This window comes from Mytilus galloprovincialis, chromosome 2 (assembly GCF_965363235.1).
Source record: "Mytilus galloprovincialis chromosome 2, xbMytGall1.hap1.1, whole genome shotgun sequence".
Classification (NCBI taxonomy): Eukaryota; Metazoa; Mollusca; class Bivalvia; order Mytilida; family Mytilidae; genus Mytilus; species Mytilus galloprovincialis.
The window spans coordinates 42,382,803-42,403,539 of record NC_134839.1 but is presented as its reverse complement, the minus strand read 5'-3'; the positions used below and the strand labels follow the sequence as shown (position 1 = coordinate 42,403,539).

Below are 20,737 nucleotides of genomic sequence, written 5' to 3'. Positions count from 1 at the left end.
TATCAGAAAGACGTAAAAAAACACAAAATTATAAAATTTCATGAAATGTTTCACAATAAGACCCCTGATTATTTAAGCGATATTATCCCTCAACTAGAGGCTCTAAAGAGCCTGTGTCGCTCACCTTGGTCTATGTGAATATTAAACAAAGGAAGCAGATGGATTCATGACAAAATTGTATTTTGGTGATGGTGATGTGTTTGCACGTCTTACTTTACTGAACATTCTTGCTGCTTACAGTTATCTCTATCTATAAGGAACTTGGCCCAGTAGTTTCAGTGGAAAATGTTAGTAAAGATTTACAAATTTTATGAAAATTGTTAAAAATTGAGTATAAAGGACAATAACTCCTTAGGGGGTCAATTGACCATTTCAGTCATGTTGACTTATTTGTAAATCTTACTTTGCTGTACATTATTGCTGTTTAAAGTTTATCTCTATCTATAATAATGTTCAAGATAATAACCAAAAACAGTAAAATTTCCTTAAAATTACCAATTTAGGGGCAGCAACCCAACAACAGGTTGTCCGATTCATCTGAAAATTTCAGGGCAGATAGATCTTGACCTGATAAACAATTTTACCCCATGTCAGATTTGCTCTAAATACTTTGGTTTTTGAGTAATAATCCAAGAACTGTATTTTACCCCTATGTTCTATTTTTAGCCATGGCGGCCATTTTGGTTTTATGGCCAGGTCACTGGACACATTTTTTAAACTAAATACCCCAAAGATGATTGTGGCCAAGTTTGGATTAATTTTGCCCAGTAGTTTCAGAGGAGAAGATTTTTGTAAAAGATTACTAAGATTTACGAAAAATGGTTAAAAATTGACTATAAAGGGCAATAACTCCTAAAGGGGTCAACTGACCATTTAAGTCATGTTGACTTATTTGTAAATCTTACTTTGGTGAACATTATTGCTGTTTACAGTTTATCTCTATCTATAATAATATTCAAGATAATAACCAAAAACAGTAAAATTTCCTTAAAATTACCAATTTAGGGGCAGCAACCCAACAACAGGTTGTCCGATTCATCTGAAAATTTCAGGGCAGATAGATCTTGACCTGATAAACAATTTTACCCCATGTCAGATTTGCTCTAAATGCTTTGGTTTTTGAGTAATAAGCCAAGAACTGTATTTTACCCCTATGTTCTATTTTTAGCCATGGCGGCCATCTTGGTTTAATGGCCAGGTCACTGGACACATTTTTTAAACTAAATACCCCAAAGATGATTGTGGCCAAGTTTGGATTAATTTTGCCCAGTAGTTTCAGAGGAGAAGATTTTTGTAAAAGATTACTAAGATTTACGAAAAATGGTTAAAAATTGACTATAAAGGGCAATAACTCCTAAAGGGGTCAACTGACCATTTTGGTCATGTTGACTTATTTGTAAATCTTACTTTGGTGAACATTATTGCTGTTTACAGTTTATCTCTATCTATAATAATATTCAAGATAATAACCAAAAACAGTAAAATTTCCTTAAAATTACCAATTTAGGGGCAGCAACCCAACAACAGGTTGTCCGATTCATCTGAAAATTTCAGGGCAGATAGATCTTGACCTGATAAACAATTTTACCCCATGTCAGATTTGCTCTAAATGCTTTGGTTTTTGAGTAATAAGCCAAGAACTGTATTTTACCCCTATGTTCTATTTTTAGCCATGGCGGCCATCTTGGTTTAATGGCCAGGTCACTGGACACATTTTTTAAACTAAATACCCCAAAGATGATTGTGGCCAAGTTTGGATTAATTTTGCCCAGTAGTTTCAGAGGAGAAGATTTTTGTAAAAGATTACTAAGATTTACGAAAAATGGTTAAAAATTGACTATAAAGGGCAATAACTCCTAAAGGGGTCAACTGACCATTTTGGTCATGTTGACTTATTTGTAAATCTTACTTTGGTGAACATTATTGCTGTTTACAGTTTATCTCTATCTATAATAATATTCAAGATAATAACCAAAAACAGCAAAATTTCCTTAAAATTACCGATTCAGAGGCAGCAACCCAAGAACGGGTTGTCCGATTCATCTGAAAATTTCAGGGCAGATAGATCTTGACCTAATAAACAAGTTAATCAATGTCAGATTTGCTCTAAATGCTTTGGTTTTTGAGTTATAAGCCAAAAACTGCATTTTACCCCTATGTTCTATTTTTAGCCATGGCAGCCATCTTGGTTGGATGGCCGAGTCACCGGACACATTTTTGAAACTAAATACCCCAAAGATGATTGTGGCCAAGTGTGGATTAATTTGGCCCAGTAGTTTCAGAGGAGAAGATTTTTGTAAAAGATTACTAAGATTTACGAAAAAATGGTTAAAAATTGCCTAAAGGGCAATAACTCCTAAAGGGGTCAACTGACCATTTCGGTCATGTTGACTTATTTGTAAATCTTACTTTGCTGAACATTATTGCTATTTACAGTTTATCTCTATCTATAATTATATTCAAGATAATAACCAAAAACGGTGAAATTTCCTTAAAATGACCAATTCTGGGGCAGCAACCCAACAACGGGTTGTCCGATTCATCTGAAAATTTCAGGGCAGATAGATCTTGATCTAATAAACAATTTTACCCCCATGTCTTTAAATGCTTTGGTTTCAGAGATATGAGCCAAAATCTACATTTTACCCCTATGTTCTATTTTTAGCCATAGCGGCCATCTTGGTTGGTTGGCAGGGTCACGCCACACATTTTTTAAACTATATACCCCAGTGATGATTTTGGTCAAGTTTGGTTAAATTTGGCCCAGTAGTTTCAGAGGAGAAGATTTTTGTAAAAGTTAACGACGACGGACGCCGGACGACGCCGGACGCTAAGTGATGAGAAAAGCTCACTTGGCCCCTTGGGCCAGGTGAGCTAACAATTGTTTAATATTCATAATTATGACACAAGACGAACGAATGACACGCAACATATAAAGTGTAGAACTTAGCATTTTACCAGAAATCTTTTCTTCCCTCAGTTATTGGATCCTGGAATGGTATTCTGGACGATATCAGACTAAGTCCATCTAAGTTTACACTTAAACGTTACCTTAATCAAAATGTAAGTAAAAAACCATATTATTTTTTTTATGGAGACAGGAAAGGACAAATACTTCATGCCAGACTTTGGATGGATTGTAGTAATCTGAACGAACATTTGTTTAAGAGAAATCTTGTAGAAAGTAAAAACTGTACCTGTGGTAGAATCGAGAGCAGTAAGCATTTTCTTCTCGCGTGCAATAATTACTCCCTTGTCCGAAAACGTACGAAAGAAAAAATTCCCTTCCCATACAATATAGAAACACTCCTATTTGGCTGCAATAACCTCAATCAAGAGGAAAATGTACTCATGTTTAAATAAGTGCAACAATTTTTGGTAGATTCGAAGGGTTTTGGCTTATAGCATCCTTCGTGCATGATTGGGGTCATAATTGGGTGAGACAGTCTTGACAAAGTCCTGTAAACACACTCCGCCGCCGGTACATATATATATAGGAAAGATCTGACGAATAAAAATCAACTTTTTTATTTGCAGTTATTTCCCTTTATCTTTTTTTTCTACAGGGGGACGGATTAATATAATGGAAACCTAGTTTCCGAATCCTTTTGTAATATTTTATCACTATATATATGTGTATGTCATGTACATGATTTTTTGAAATAAAATATGTTTAAAGTAAAGTTATCTGGTTTTATTCATAAAAAAGGTGGAATTTTCAAGTTTACAAGACAATTTCTAAAAATGCTTGTATCAGCTTTCATGAAACTTTGACGACTAGTTTGTATCAATTTTAAATAAGCTCCCTAAAGTTATGTTTATGGCCTCACCGTAGCAGATCTAGAGGTAACATTAAGTTTGACCTTTGTCTGTCTGTAATTTTATACACAGTGCTCATTACTACAAATACATTTATGTGTCACTCATACTATTCTAGAGTTATGCCCCTTTACGAACGGAAACATTGCTAACTATATTCGTTGAAAAAGCAACAGCATATCATGTGCTCATAAAGCAATTCTTTATCAGAGCTCAATCTTACATACATAATGAAATTTCCACTGAGTTCAGACTTTTTATTAACATTTAAATGATTTTACAATTGTGAACACAATTCTGTCTTTTAGAGCTTGAAGGCTGTATAGTGACCTATAGTTGCTTACCATCATTTCAGCTCTGATTGAGAGTTGTCTCTTTGTCAAACATACCATATCTTCTTATTTGTATACAGTTCACACATTTTATTCAGTTTTAAAATCTCCTTTTTATGGTTATTGTTAAATTAACATTACATTGGCATGATAGAACAGGCTTGTGATAGTGGCTGCTGCTAAGCTTTTTGTTGAGCATGTGACTTTTGTCACAAAAGCAAGACATAGCAATCCTACATTCCTCATTGGCTGCGGTGACGGCTTCCAAAAATATTCACTCTGTGGTTAAAGTTTTTGAAATCTTAATAACTTCCTAAAATATTCTGGATTTGTACCAAACTTGGACAAAAGCTTGTTTATGATCCAATAATTGTTGTTGGTACATGAATTTCGGTTTTAATAATGTAAAAAAATTAGGGGTCACTTACTTCGTTTTAATGGTATTTACTAATCCTTTAAAAAAGTTGGTAGTGAAAAAGTAAAAAATCAATGTTTTACAGCCTTCTATGCATGATGATGTTAGACTTATTTTGACGTTTTGTGGTATTTTTTTTTGAATACCTAGAACAATACTTTCAATGATATATATACCGTAAAAACAAAGTCGGTGGCCCCATCATTATTTTACGTACCAAATTTTATGTACCAACCAACAACATATAAATTTTTTAAGAAAAAACTTTGCACTTTGAAATATAAGATTTTATGATTTTCAGATAATTTTGAGAACATTTTTCGCTCATTTAATGTGCTTCTATACCATGTATACAAATATTAACCAATTTTAAAAGAATTCAATCAGTTATAGCCTTTCAGAAATTAAAAAGAAGTTATTGCATCATATTTTCAATTTTCATTTAAAGATCAACGAGCCAAAGATGTATGGAAAATTTTACCAAAATCTGTGACCTAGCTATAGGCCATTTACTGTAACTTGACATAAACATTTTTGTTGAGCCTGCGACTAACAGCAAAAATCGGCCAGGCGAGACACTGGGTTCCGCGGAACCCTTTCAAATTTTATTTCTGTATAACCCTTTCATTGAATATTTTGTGATTTAGGAGTTCATAGTGAATTACCCATACTCAACAGCATTCACTTCAAGTTGCAACCATGAGTGACATTTAACTGAATCACCTTCTTAAGTGTAACAAGTCCTCATACTTTTAAAATTAAGGACAACTTACAAGGTTTGATGTTGAAAGTTACAGTGTTTTGATTTCTTCTTCAGCCATCGTACCTTTGGCAAGGAGCACCAACAGATAAATTTGATCCAGAATTTGTTGAAAGACGACGAGCTGCACTGGAGGTATGAACTCATGTACAGGTTTTATGTAATGCCTTGACCAGCAAATCTCTCTGACATAATAAGACATTCACATAAAAAGTGGAAACAATATCAAGCTTGAATATTGTGTTCAAACTTGCCACAGCTGTTCAAGGTGCGACCTCTGCGGTTGTATCAGGCTGCACTCAGTAAAGCAGTTTATTGGTTATTATCTTGAATATAATGTTATAGAATATAGCTATATATAGAGATGAACTGTAAACAGCAATAATGTTCAGCAAAGTAAGATCTATAAATTTAAGTCATGGATTGACTGTGAGGTGTAAATGTCAATTTCAATCTGCCTGGTTTTATCTGACCTTGATCCCATTTTCACAGTTCTTAAGTCTATATTAAGTTTTGCGTGTATTGGTCTAATTAATTATGCCCCACCTACGATAGTAGAGGAGCATTATGTTTTCTGGTCTGTGCGTCCGTTCGTTCGTCCGTCCGTGCCGTTCGTCTGTCCGTGCCGTTCGTCCGTCTGTCCCGCTTCAGGTTAAAGATTTTGGTCAAGGTAGTTTTTGATGAAGTTGAAGTCCAATCGACTTCAAACTTAGTATACATGTTCCCTATGATATGATCTTTTTAATTTTAATGCCAATTAAGAGGGTTTACCCCAATTTCACGGTCCACTGAACATAGAAAATGATAGTGCGAGTGGGGCATTCGTGTACTGCGGACACATTCTTGTTTTTCTAATACTTTAGGTTGCATTTTCATGTTTGAATGGTTTTACACTAGTCAGTTTTGGGGCCCTTTGTAGCTTGCTGTTCTGTGTTAGCCCAGTCTCCTTGTTGAAGGCCGTACTGACCTATAATCATGACAATAGTTTACTTTTACAAATTGTGACGTGGATGGAGATTGTCTTATTGACACTCATACCACATCTTGTTATATCTATATACAGTAAGATGTGGACTAAAAACAGTGGCAAGGTTGAATACATTTTATAATCTTGAATGTTGTAATGATTAACCACTTCAGGTAGTTCAGGGGTAAACTGCCATCTTGAATTGTACAATCACAGTAGATAATCCGTCTAGTTCTTTGCCCAAATCTGCAAATTTGGAGACAGAGACAGATTTGCAATTTATTGGTTACACTATTTATTTATATTAAGAAAACTTAGTTATTCATTGCATTGTCGAAAATGTTTTAACAAATACCTGAATACCAAATATTTGTGCTTTTAGAATTATTTTTTCAAATAAGCCATTTACTCATCTAGTACAAAATTTATACTGGACATAAAGGGAAATTTTCTTTTTTACTTGTAGCAAGAAAACAAATTTTGGTGACACTATTTTTTCTTTTTTTTAAATATATAAAACTATCTTCTCATATTCTATTTCAAAATTCTGTCATTTACCCTTGGGCCAGGTGAGCTTTTCTCATCACTTGGCGACCATCGTCCATTGACCGTCGTCCGTCGTCTGTTGTCGTTAACTTTTACAAAAATCTTCTCCCCTGAAACTACTGGGCCAAATTTTACCAAACTTGGCCACAATTATCATTGGGGTATCTAGTTTAAAAAATGTGTCCGATGACCCAGCCAACCAACCAAGATGGCCACCATGGCTAAAAATAGAACATAGGGGTAAAATGTAGATTTTGGCTTATTATTGTTTTATCAGGTCAAGATCTATCAACCCTGTAAATTTTCAGACGAATCAGATAACGCTTTGTTAGGTTGCTGCCCGCGAAATTAGTAATTTTAAGGAAATTTTGCAGTTTTCTGTTATTATCTTGAATATTATTATAGATAGAGATAAACTGTAAACAGCAATAATGTTCAGCAAAGTAAGATCTACAAATAAGTCAACATGACCAAAATAGTCAGTTGACCCCTTAAGGAGTTTTAATAATTGCCTTTTTAACAATTTTACCTAAATTTTTGTAATCTTTTATAAAAATCTTCTCCTCTGAAACTATTGAGTCAAATTTAACCAAACTTAGCCACAATCATTATTAGGGTATCTAGATTAAAAAAATGTGTGCAATGACCCAGCCAACCTATCAAGTGGCCGCCATAGCAAAAAATTGAACATAGGGGTAAAATGTAGATTTTGGCTTATAATTCTGAAACCAAAGCATTTAAAGCAAATCTGATGGGGTTAAATTGTTTATCAAGTCAATATCTACCTGCTCTGAAATTTTCAGATGAATTGGACAACTGGTTGTTGGGTTGCTGCACCCAAATTGGTAATTTTTAAAGAAATTTTGCCTTTTTGGTTATTATCTTGAATACTATTATAGATAGAGATAAACTGTAAACAGCAATAATGTTCAGCAAAGTAATATCTAAAATAAGTCAACATGATCAAAATGGTCAGTTGACCCCTAAAGAGTTATTGCCCTTTTATTTAATTTTTAGTAAATTTTTGTAATTTTTTACAAAATATTTTCCTCTGTATCTAAAGGGCTAAGTTTATTATAGATAGAGAAAATTGTAAGTAGCAAGAATGTTCAGTAAAGTAAGATCTACAAACACATCACCATCACCAAAACACAATTTTGTCATCAATCCATCTGTGTCCTTTGTTTAATATGCACATAGACCAAGGTGAGCGACACAGGCTCTTTAGAGCCTCTAGTTCTAAAATTTTAGTAATCTTTAAAAAAAAAAATCTCCTCTGAAACTACTGGGTTAAATTTAACCAAACTTGGCCACAATTATCATCGGGGTATCTAGTTTTAAAAATGTGTCTGATGACCTGGCCAACCAACCAAGATGGCCGCCATGGCTAAATATAGTACATGTTGTACAGAGGGGTAAAATGTAGATTTTGGCTTATATCTCTGAAACCAAAGCATTTAGAGCAAAATTGACATGGGGAGAAATTGTTTATCATGTTAAGATGTATCTGCCCTGAAATATTCAGACAAATCTGACAACCCTTTGTTGTGTTGCTACCCCCGAATTAATAATTTTAAGGAAATTTTGCAGATTTTGGTTATTATCTTGAATATTATTATAGATAGAGATAAACTGTACACAGCAATAATGTTTAGAAAAGTCAGATCTGCAAAAAAGTGTTTTATTTCAACCAACCATCAATTGTCAATTGTCAATTGCTGGATAGCCAATGAGACTAACTCTTCAAAAGAAATAAAATGGCACAGAAATTAACAAATACAGGCCTTGAGTCCTTCAACAATGAGTAAAACTCATACATTATAGTATGCTATAAAAGGCTCCTTGAATGACAAATGTAAAACAATTCAAACAGGAAAACTAACAGCCTGATTTATGTGCAAAATAATAAATGAAAAACAAAAGTGATATATACAGCAACAAACAATAACCACTGAATTACAGACTCCTAACTTGGGACAGGCACATACATAAATTTGTTCTATAAGAATCAATTATAACTATTAACTTCCAGTACACATTTGTTTACATCTTTCATCACTGGTTTTCACTAGCACTTGTGCTGTCACTGCTGTGTGGCATCCAAAAGGTCTTGCAATTAAGGCATACTGAAAAATATTGGCGAATAAGAGTATGGGAAAACAATAATTCAATAGCAGTACATTTCTTAAGATTTTGATAGAACAGAGGTTTGTTTTTATGTCCCATTTATGGGCATTTTGTTTTCTTGTCAGTGAATTCATCCGTCCATCAGTCCATCTGTCCCGCCTCAGGTTCAAGTTTTTAGTCAAGGGAGTTTTAGATGAAGTTGTAGTCCAATCTTTTTGAAACTTAGTACACATGTTCCCTATGATATGATCTTTCTAATGTTACTGAACCTAGAAAATGAAAATGATAGTGCGAGTTGGTCATCAGTGTACTATGGTCATGATGGACACATTCTTGTTTACAAGTTAGTTCATGTACACATGGTACACTTGTTTTATAGGTCAATCATATAAAACATTTCAACTTGTTTTTCAAATTTTAATATCTTATAACTTAAATCTTTCTAAAAATTTTCTTTGATGTCTATAGATAATCTTTTATCTTTCATCTTCAGATTTTCCTGTTAAGATTAGCAGCTCATCCAATTTTAAGTCAAGACAGAATGTTTATATCATTCCTGCAACAGGTAAATTTACACAGTGAACAATGGGAAATATCAAATGGATAAGTGAACAATTTCCTCGGAGATGCAGTGAAAGCGCCAACAAAAACAATGCTTGATTTATAATGTGATTTTTGTGTTTTTATACGATAGAAAAAATTTAAAAAAATTTTGGTCATATATTGGTATCACGTCGTTGTTGTCATCGTTGTCAGCTTCGTCTGAAGACAGATGATTTCGGGATGATAACTTTAGTATAAGTAAATATAATTCAATAAAATTTTAAGACAATATTTATAACCACTAAAGGAAGGTAGGGATTGATTTCTTGGTTTTTGGTCCCAACAGTTTAGGAATTAGGGGCCAAAAAGGGGCAAAAATAAGCGTTTTTCTTGTTTTTGGCACAATAACCTCAGTATAAGTGTATAGAAATCTGTGAAATTTAAACACAAGGTTTATGACCACAAAAGGAAGGTAGGGATAGATTTTGGGAGTTTTGGTCCAAACAGTTTAGGAATTAGGGGCCAAAAGGGGCCAAAATTAAATTTTGTTTGATAACATCAAAAATTGAATTATTGGGGTTCTTTCATATGCCGAATCTAACCTTGTATTTAGATTCATAATTTTTGGTCCTGTTTTCAAATTACATTATTCATTAAGGTCAAAAGGGTCCAAAATTAAACTTACTTTGATTTTAACAAAAATTGAATTTATGGGGTTCTTTGATATGCTGAATCTAACCAGGTATTTAGATTTTTGATATTGGACCATAAAAGGGAAATGTCCAATTTAATTTTTTCAAGTTCTTAAACCACATTCATTCTGTGTCAACTATTTAATCACAATCCAAATTCAGTGCTGTATCAAGCTTGAATGTTGTGCCCCAACTGTTCAGGGTTCAACCTCTGCAGTCGTATCAAGCTGTGACATGTGGAGCATCTGGTTTATTTTTGTGCCCCATTTATTATGCCCCATTTATGGACATTATGTTTTCTGGTATGTGCATATGTTTCGTCTGTCCATCTTCCCGCTTCAGAATAAAGTTTTTGGTCAAGGTAGTTTTTGATGAATTTGAAGGCCTATCAACTTGAAACTTAGTACACAGGTTCCTTATGATGTGATCCTTCTAATTTTCATGCCAAATTAAAAATGTCAATAGTGCACTTTTTTAAAATTTGATAAATATACAGCAAAATATGATGTAATAGCATTTTACTCAAAAAGTAGCACATGAAGGTATATTTTTTATTCAGTTTGATTTAATCAGGACAAAAATAGCCTATATGTAAATTGACAGCAAAATTTCAATATGGGATCAAAACTGTATCGTATGGCCTTAATAATCAGGAGAAAGTGAGAAAGGTTCTGGATTATTTTGGCGGGAAAAAGCTTGCTAGGCCTAGGGTAAAAATGGAATATCCAAAATGGCAAATACCATGGTATTTTAGGCAAATTCACCGACATTGGTGAAAAGAAGGCAAATTCTTTTGAAATGAGGAAAAAGGTTAGAATGTGCAAAAAAATACACTGGTTCTCAACCAATCAAAATCCAGCATTCTTACATAAGGTGTAATTAATGATCATATAAATTGATGAGTTTTTGTCGAGCCTTCGACTTTAGTCGAAAAAAGCGAGACTAAGCGATCCTACATTCCGTCGTCGTCGGCGTCGTCCACAAATATTCACTCTGTGGTTAAAGTTTTTAAAATTTTAATAACTTTCTTAAACTATCCTGGGTTTGTACCAAACTTGGACAGAAGCTTATTTATGATCATAAGATAGTATCCAGAAGTAAATTTTGTAAAAAGATAACTTCATTTTTTCTGTATTTTACTTTTAAATGGACTTAGATTTTCTTCCAGTTAACATTACATACAGTCTGCAGTTAAAGTTTTCAAAACATTTATTAGATTCATTAACTATCCTAAATTTTTACCAAACTTGGACAGAAGCTTCTTACAATCATAAGATAGTATCAAGAGGAATATTTTTATTGATTTTTTTCCTCATTTTTGTTGAGCCTGCGATTTACAGCAAAAGTAGGCAAGACACTGGGTTCCGTGGAACCCTTACAAATTTTTTGTTACCGTTTCCGTTCTCTAACTAATGTTTGCCTCAACCAAATTTTATGAAACTTAAACACAAATGCTTATTATCACTAAACAGTCTAAACTACATAAATGCAGCATCTGTGGGGCATCGAGTCCATAGACACGTCCTCAATTTATTTTTCAATCAAATGCACAATATTTAAAGAAGAATTCACATTAATAATGTCTGTTTGATAATTAAAAACTATTTTAATGATATTCTCTTTTTTCTAAATTTTTGTTGCAGGATGAAGGTTGGAAAGAAACAATCTACTCAACAGACTTTCAGAGCAAAGTAAGATATAGAAATTGTCCACTTAACCAAGGTCGTAGTTAAAAATTGCTAAGCTCATCAGATCGATACCAAGCACATATATAAAAACCATAATAAAAACACCAACTTCACAAAGTACAGATCTTAGAGTTCTCCCATTTACTGAAAGCTAGTTCAACTAATGATTAATTACATAAGATATCTAAAACTGAAATATCAATGATTTCAAATCTAGCATCCAATACTTTTAATTTAAAGATGTCATGAACAGTCAAAGAAAATCATGACCTTGTACAATGCCAAAATATAGGTATCTGTAGATCTGTTAATGTACATACAGTGAAACCTGTCCAAACCAAACACCCATGGGACTTTGTTTTTTGTTCGGTTTTCACCAGTGTTCTGGTTGAAGAGGTAAACGTAAGTTCACAGTTTAAAATCTATTTTGTCACTGACGACGGACACCATGCAAATAAAACAACAGACGACGGACACCATGCAAATAAAACAACAGACGACGGACACCATGCAAATAAAACAACAGACGACGGACACCAAGAAATACAACAGATGACAAGTATTTTCATGTGGGTTCAATGTAAAATATAATAAAAATGAAATACTGTATATCAAAAAGATATTTTATAGATGCAGAAAAAAAATAATTACAATTTTAATAATCAAGTGCAAGTTCAAACTGTTCATTGATCTCATTGTAAAGAGAAATTATCATTCAATGTTGTCTGGTGTGTAGCTAGTTTGCTTTTCACAATTAAGTCCTCGGTCATTAAAATCATTTGTTCCGTTTACTCTAAGTAACGACTATCCTTAGAAAAAGAAAAACCGTGCATCTTTGTCAATAAATCCAAAATATCAGTTGGACATCAGCTGAAGGCCACCAATGGGTCTTCAATGCAGCGAAAAACTCCCACAACCAGAGGAGTCCCTAAACATATATGTATACTAGTTAAGTAGTCTGTTTCCCAAACAACATCAAATGAAAGATTTTTTTGTGTTTTTGTACGCCATGAGAGCTTTTAAAATCGCAGAGATTTGTAGCATTTTTATACGACCGTAAAATTGAAATTTTTTGGTCATATATTGGTATGACGTTGTCGTCGTAGTCGTCGTTGTCGTCGTCCGAAGACATTTGGTTTTCGCACTATATCTTTAGTAAAAGTAAATAGAAATCTATGAAATTTAAACACAAGGTTTATGACCATAAAAGGAAGGTTGGGATTGAATTTGGGAGTTTTGGTCCCAACAGTTTAGGAATTAGTGGCCAAAAAGGGCCTAAAGGTTGCAGTCTTGTAATTGACTGCTCCATAGGCTTACATGCAAAACAGCTGATCTTTGAAAATTAAAAAATAAAAAATGCTACATAGAAAAAAAATTTCATGTTCATATCATGTATGTACTAATGTGAAATTGTGATTTAATTGAAAAAAAAAGGGGGTCTTGCCACGAAGAATAAAAAGTTACGCAATCCTGAAGTCAAAACATTTTTTTTCTACTTTCTGTTTGCTATTTATACTAGGCCGCACCACTTCCAGTAAACATGATATCCTTCCACTTTCCTGGATTGATATCCCCAAAAGATGCAAGATTTTTTTTAAAGTCTATATATATGTTTCAATTCAGCATAAACCTATAATCAAACAGAAAAAATTGAGTTCAGAAAAAAATTCAGAAAAAAATGCACTATTTTGTTTCCCTCCATGTTTTGACATGCACCGGAAACTGGAGTTGTAATACAAGACTGGTACCTATAACAATAATGACATGTCTTAAAAAAATAATTCATTTACTTAGTTTCATTAAGTAGCCATATTTGAACATAAAAAATGCCATTATAAGAACTGTTTGGCTGTATTAATAAAAATAACCCCACTAGCTATTAAAGCAGTACCCCTTTCTGAAAACAGGCAAAATTTGAAAATCAGTCATGTCTATCAAATGATCTGTAAATCTCATTCTAGTCTATCTTTATGAATGTTTTCCTATTATTTGGATACTGTGGAGCTAGAAGAGTATTCTTATCTATTATTTTAATTTTTTTCCTCCTGTTTAAATGAACCACATTCAATAGTTTACCCCTCCCCCTTTTTTCAATGAAATCTACCCAAGTGGGCCTCTTGTTTAAGTCAAAATTGAAAAACTACCCAAAACTTTTTCATATTGAAGAATTTGCTACAATACAACTATCTGGACACAAGAAAGACCATACCTTTCTCTTTTTTGACTATACTGGTCTGTATACATGCCTACTATATCATGGTTTTTAGACTGTACTTGACCCACCAATGCATATAAAATTTAAAATAAAATTCAAGAAAAAACAAAATGAATACTCAAGTTGGTGTTTTTGGTAAGAATATTGATTACTTGTCACACCTAATCACAAAAATCCTTGTCGTGATGGATAGTTTTAGAAAAATTCTACTTTTTAAACAAATTTTTAACCCAAATATGGAAATTTCAATTAACCATGCAGTGCCGCAGACAGGAAAAGAAGTATAGACTCATGAAAAATGAACATTTTGTGAAAATCTTTTCACCAAAAGTTCATTTTATACATATTCTACCTAAATGTCAACAATTGAGCCATAAAAATAATAACCCTAAAGAAAAACATTACTTTTGTATGTAGCTGTCTCTTCAACTTTGCTCTAATTTTCAATAAAACTGCTACTAAAATTTTCATCATAAGAAGAAGATTTCATTGAGAAAAAAATATTTCTATGTTCTTTTTAATTGAAAATCATGTATGTAATACCATCAAAATCTCTATTTGCCTCAAACTGTTGTGCTTTATATCTATTAATACTTTTGAATGGTGTCTAGTATAAAAATGCATAATTATTACATAATTTCAGTTTTTTCAGTGTAACTTGATACCCCATGATTTTTTTCTCTTAAAAAGTTCTTAAATCATGATGTTTTATCATTCTGGGCACACAAAAGTCCACATGAGCTACTTTCTTGCAGTGAACATATGAAAAAATTACCCTATGCAGGTTGCAGTCTTGTAATTGACTGCTCCATAGGCTTACATGCAAAACAGCTGATCTTTGAAAATTAAAAAATAAAAAATGCTACATAGAAAAAAGTCAAAACATTTTTTTTCTACTTTCTGTTTGCTATTTATACTAGGCCGCACCACTTCCAGTAAACATGATATCCTTCCACTTTCCTGGATTGATATCCCCAAAAGATGCAAGATTTTTTTTAAAGTCTATATATATGTTTCAATTCAGCATAAACCTATAATCAAACAGAAAAAAATGAGTTCAGAAAAAAATTCAGAAAAAAATGCACTATTTTGTTTCCCTCCATGTTTTGACATGCACCGGAAACTGGAGTTGTAATACAAGACTGGTACCTAAAGAAGCATTTTTCTTGGTTTTCGCACAATAACTTAAGTATAAGTTAACAGAAATCTACGAAATTTTAACATACGGTTTATGACCATAAAAGGAAGGTTTGGGATTGATTTTGGGATGTTGGTCCCAACAGTTTAGGAATTAGGGGCCAAAAAAAGGTCCCAAATAAGCATTTTTCTTGGTTTTTGCACAATAACTTTAGTATAAGTAAATAGAAATCTATGAAATTTTAACACAAGGTTTATGACCACAAAAGGAAGGTAGGGATTGATTTTGGGAGTTATGGTCTCAAAAGCTTAGGAATTAGGGGCCACAGGGTCCAAAATTAAACTTTGTTTGATTTCTTCAAAAAATGAATTATTGGGATTCTTTGATATGCCAAATCTAACCGTGTATTTAGATTCTAAATTTTTGGTCCTGTTTTTAAATTGAATATATGGGGTTCTTTGATATGCTGAATCTAAACATGTACTTAGATTTTTGATATAGTTTTCAAGTTGGTCCAAATCGGGGTTTAAAATTAAACTTTGTTTGATTTCAACAAAAATTGTATATATGGGGTTCTTCAATATATGCTGAAGTTATTATAACCATGTATTTAGATTTTTAATATTTGGGCCTGGTTATCAAATTGGTCCACATTGAGGTCTAAAGGGTCTAAAATTGAACATTATTTGATTTCATCAAAAATTGAATCCTTGGGGTTCTATGATATGCTGAATCTAACCATGTATTTATATTTTGGATATTGGACCATAATAGGTAAATGTCCAATTCAAAGTTTTTAAGTTTAAGTTCTTAGACCACATTCATTCTGTGTCAGAAACCTATGTTGTGTCAACTATTTAATCACAATCTAAATTCAGAGCTGTATCAAGCTTAAATGTTGTGTCCATACTTGCCCCAACTGTTCAGGGTTCGACCTCTGCGGTCATATAAAGCTGCGCCCTGCGGAGCATCTGGTTGAGTATTTGTATTGATCAAAGTAGATATAAAAATATGGAGATGTGGTTGCCGATGAGATAACTATCCACCAATGTGTAAATAGACGTGGATGTAAGCAATTTTGTAAAGTTCAAACGAAGTGGATGTAAGCAATTTTGTAATGTTCAAATGAAATAGATGTAAGCAAAGATGTATAAAAGAGGGGCAAAAGATACCAGAGGGACAGTAAAACTCATAAATCTAAAATAAGCTGACAACGCCATGGCTAAATCTAAAAAAGACAAACAGACAAACAATAGTACACATGACACAACATATAAAACTAAAGAATAAGCAACACGAACCCCACCAAAAACTGGGGGTGATCTCAGGTGCTCCAGAAGGGTATGCAGATCCTGCTCCACATGTGGCACCAGTTGTGATGCTCATGTTATAACAAATCTGGTAAATAGTCTAATTCGGTAGATCACATTCATGAAAGGGAAGCAGATTGTAGTTACAACGTAAGGAACATATCAGATATCATCTGTGAAACGGTTATTCCATAACGGTCAACCAACTCGTGATGGAGTCTGTAAAATTTACGAGGGGATGATTTCAACTTCACCATTTGGAACTCTTGGTTTAATAGCTTCCTTGTGAGCAGCAACCCTCTATCAAGAAAATCATGATAGGAAATACAAGCACAGGAATATAGTATCAATTGGGAGATATATATCCCTGTATGCAGGTGCTGCTGGAATGTTGCTACTTAGAAATGGAAAGTTCACAATTGGAAAGCTGAAATCATCTCTTTTGTCGTAAAGTTTTGTTTTCAACCGACCCTCATTGTCAATTTCTAGATGTTAGTCAAGATATTAGGCCAACTTAACTGTATCTGTTGTATCCTTTATCTCTAGTTTGATGGGATAGCTGCGTTTAACATAGTCACCAAATTTTGAATTATTAAGTGAGAGAACATCATCTATATAGCGGAAAGTAAAGTTAAGGATATTGCTAACTTCTTATCTTTCTTCCTAAGAAGTTCCTGTATGAAGTATGCCTTAAGCTTATAATAATAAAGAAACAAGTAGGCAAGTAGAGGGGCACAATTGGTTCCAATTGCAATGCTGACAGTCTGTTGAAAAACACGTCCTCCGAACGTAACAAATATGTTGTCAATCAAAAAAATCAAGCATCTTGATAATGTCAGTTTCAGAGAACTTTTTGTTTGAATCAGAGTGATCCTTTACAAAGAAGAATTTATCCATCCCTAGCTAAGACAAGATACTTGTATCTACGTTGGCCATTCTTTTTAGCTCACCAGACCCAAATCTTCTCCCCTGAAACTACTGGACCAAATTTAACCAACCTTGGCCACAATTATCATTTGGGTATCTAGTTTAAAAAACGTGTGCAGTGACCTTGCCAACCAACCAAGATGGCCGTCATGGCTAAAAATAGAACATAGGGGTAAAATGTAGATTTTGGCTAATAACTCTGAAACCAAAGCATTTAGAGCAAATCTGACATGGGTAAAATTGTTTATCAAGTCAAGAGCTATCTGCTCTGGAATTTTCAGATGAATCGGACAACTGGTTGTTGGTTTGCTGCCCCCCAATTGTTAATTTAATGAAATTTTGCTGTTTTTGGTTATTATCTTGAATATTATTATAGATGGAGATAAACTGTAAACATCAATTATGTTCAGCAAAGTAAGATCTACAAATAAGTCAACATGATCAAAATGGTCAGTTGACCCTTTTAAGGAGTTATTGTCCTTTATAGTAATTTTTTACCAATTTTCATTAATTTGGTAAATATTTGTAAATTTTTTTTAAATATTTTCCTCTTTAACCAAAGGGCCAAGTTTATTATAGATACAGAAAATTATAAGTAGCAAGAATGTTTTGTAAAGTAAAATCTACAAACACATCACCATCATAAAAACACAATTTTGTCATGAATCCATTTGTGTCCTTTGTTTAATATGCACATAGACCAAGGTGAGCGACACAAGCTCAAGAGCCTGTAGTTTTTTATTGTCGAGCCTGGAACTTTTGTTGCAGAAAGCTCGACATAGGGATAGTGATCCGGCGGCGGCTACGGCGGCGGCTACGGCGGCGGCGTTAGCTCACTTCTTAAAAGCTTTATATTTTAGAAGGTGGAAGACCTGGATGCTTCATACTTTGTATATAGATGCTTCATGTTACGAAGTTTCCGTCAGTCACATGTCCAATGTCCTTGACCTCATTTTCATGGTTCAGTGACCACTTGAAAAAAAAGTTCAAATTTTTTGTAATGTTGAATTCTCTCTTATTATAAGTAATAGGATAACTATATTTGATATGTGCGTACCTTGCAAGGTCCTCGTGTCTGTCAGACAGTTTTCACATGACCTCGACCTCATTTCATGGATCAGTGAACAAGGTTAAGTTTTGGTGGTCAAGTCCATATCTCAGATACTATAAGCAATAGGGCTAGTATATTCGGTGTATGGAAGGACTGTAAGGTGTACATGTCCAACTGGCAGGTGTCATCTGACCTTGACCTCATTTTCATGGTTCAGTGGTTATAGTTAAATTTTTGTGTTTTGGTCTGTTTTTCTCATACCATATGCAATAGGTCTACTATATTTGTTGTATGGAATGATTGTTAAGTGTACATGTCTAGCGGGCAGATGTCATGTGACCGTGACCTCATTTTCATGGTTCAGTGGTCAAAGTTAAGTTTTTGAGTTTTGGTCTTTTTATCTAATGCTATATGCCATAGGTCAACTATATTTGGTGTATGGAAATATTTTATGATCTTTATGTCAGTCGAGCAGGTTTTATTTAACCGTGACCTCATTTTCACGGTTCATTGCACAGTGTTAAGTTTTTGTGTTTTGGTCTATTTTTCTTAAACTACATGTATAAGTAATGTGTCAACTATATATGTTGTATAGAAGCATTGTTAGCTGTACCTGTCTGCCTGGCATGGTTCATCTGACCTGGACCTCTTTTTCAAGGTTCATTGGTCTTTGTTTAGTTATCTTGGTTAATGTTAAGTTTATGTGACAGTTGTAATAAAGCTTAGCTTTATACTTAGGACTATCAACATAATATCAATGATTAGTATAGAAGGCGAGACATTTCAGCATGTGCACTCTTGTTAGTTATTAGAAGAGCCTCTAGTTTTTTATTAGTTATAAGTGGCTTTGAACTAGCTGTCAGTAAACTGTGAGTACTCTCAGATCAGTCCTTAGTGTCATTTTATTGTTGGGATATACACGTTCTGGGCCACATCAACTCTGTGTTTTTGTTAGATGTATTTCTATTTGTATCTTTCTGTTCAGTTAAGGTATTTTTAACTGATTTTTATACACCCATTTATGTGACTTATAATGGTATACCGTTGTCTGTCTGTCATCAACATGTCAGACAATAACTCAAAAACGCTTGAACTCATTCGCATGAAATTTTGGTGAATTGTTTATATTTATTGACCTGAGCTCCCTTTTGTTTTTTATTAATTTTGGATTGGAGTTTTTGAGTTACAGGGTTCATTCATTAGAAAAAAGGGGGGTTTCCAGTATTCAGACAATAACTCAAAAATGCTTTCATAAGTTTTCATGAAACTTTGGTGAATTGTTTATATCTTTTGACGGAAACTCCCATTAGGATTTCTATAAATTTTAGATGTTAAGTTTCAGAGTTATGTGATTTTATTCTTAAAAAGGAGGATATTCCAGTTTTCAGAGAAAGCTTTGAGCAGTTATCATGAAACAATAAAAATAACCTTCCTTTAGTTATTCCATGAATTTGTGATATGACATTGAAAAGTTTTTGAACTTTATTCTTTGAAAAAGTGACAGGTGTATCATGCGTTCAGTGCACAGCTGTTTATTATAGTTCGTTATTATGTTGTTACTGTTACACCACAGTTTGTATATATGTGCCTGTCCCAAGTCAGGAGCCTGTAATTCAGTGGTTGTTGTTTGTTACATATGTTTTTCATTTATTTTTATTTACTTAAATAAGGCCGTTAGTTTTCTCTTTTGAATTGTTTTGCATTTGTCATTTCAAGGCCTTTTATAGCTGACTCTGGGGTATGGGCTTTGCTCATTGTTGAAGGCCATACAGTGACCTATAGTTGTTAATTTCTGTGTCATTTGGTCTCTTATGGAGAGTTGTCTCTTTGGCAATCATACTACATCTTTTTTATATCTAATCTTCATTACATTCTTGAAAATAACATAGATTGCTTTCTTCCAGGAATAGATTTTTTAAATTTTTATCTTAAAAATGCTCTTTTTTAATTAAGAAATAAACATTTATAAGCTTGACCAATCATTATAAAATCAGTACTTTTGCTGAACCTTAACATAAAAACTCATGTTAAATTTTTAATTTGTATAGTCTGAATCAAGGTTAAAGGCATTAAGTGCTGCATACAGATTGAAAAAGCCAGAAAAGTGAGTAATTTTGGTTTTCTTTTAATTTCCGTTATTAATTTGAATTGAAAATATGTTTTTTTGCTTTTTAGACAAATTTTAAAAGAAAAATTAAATTGCTGAA

At 33.3% G+C, this 20,737-nt stretch overlaps 1 protein-coding gene across 1 annotated transcript in view; it reads left to right on the top strand.

Moving 5' to 3' along the window:
• The window catches only part of LOC143063631 (sorting nexin-4-like), a 92,613-nt gene that overhangs the window by 52,478 nt on the left and 19,398 nt on the right, over positions 1-20,737 (top strand). The window contains exons 4-7 of the mRNA XM_076235877.1: positions 5,384-5,461; positions 9,460-9,531; positions 11,845-11,892; positions 20,579-20,634. Of these exons, the coding sequence (XP_076091992.1) occupies positions 5,384-5,461; positions 9,460-9,531; positions 11,845-11,892; positions 20,579-20,634 (254 nt within the window). The remainder of the gene's footprint in view (positions 1-5,383; positions 5,462-9,459; positions 9,532-11,844; positions 11,893-20,578; positions 20,635-20,737) is intronic.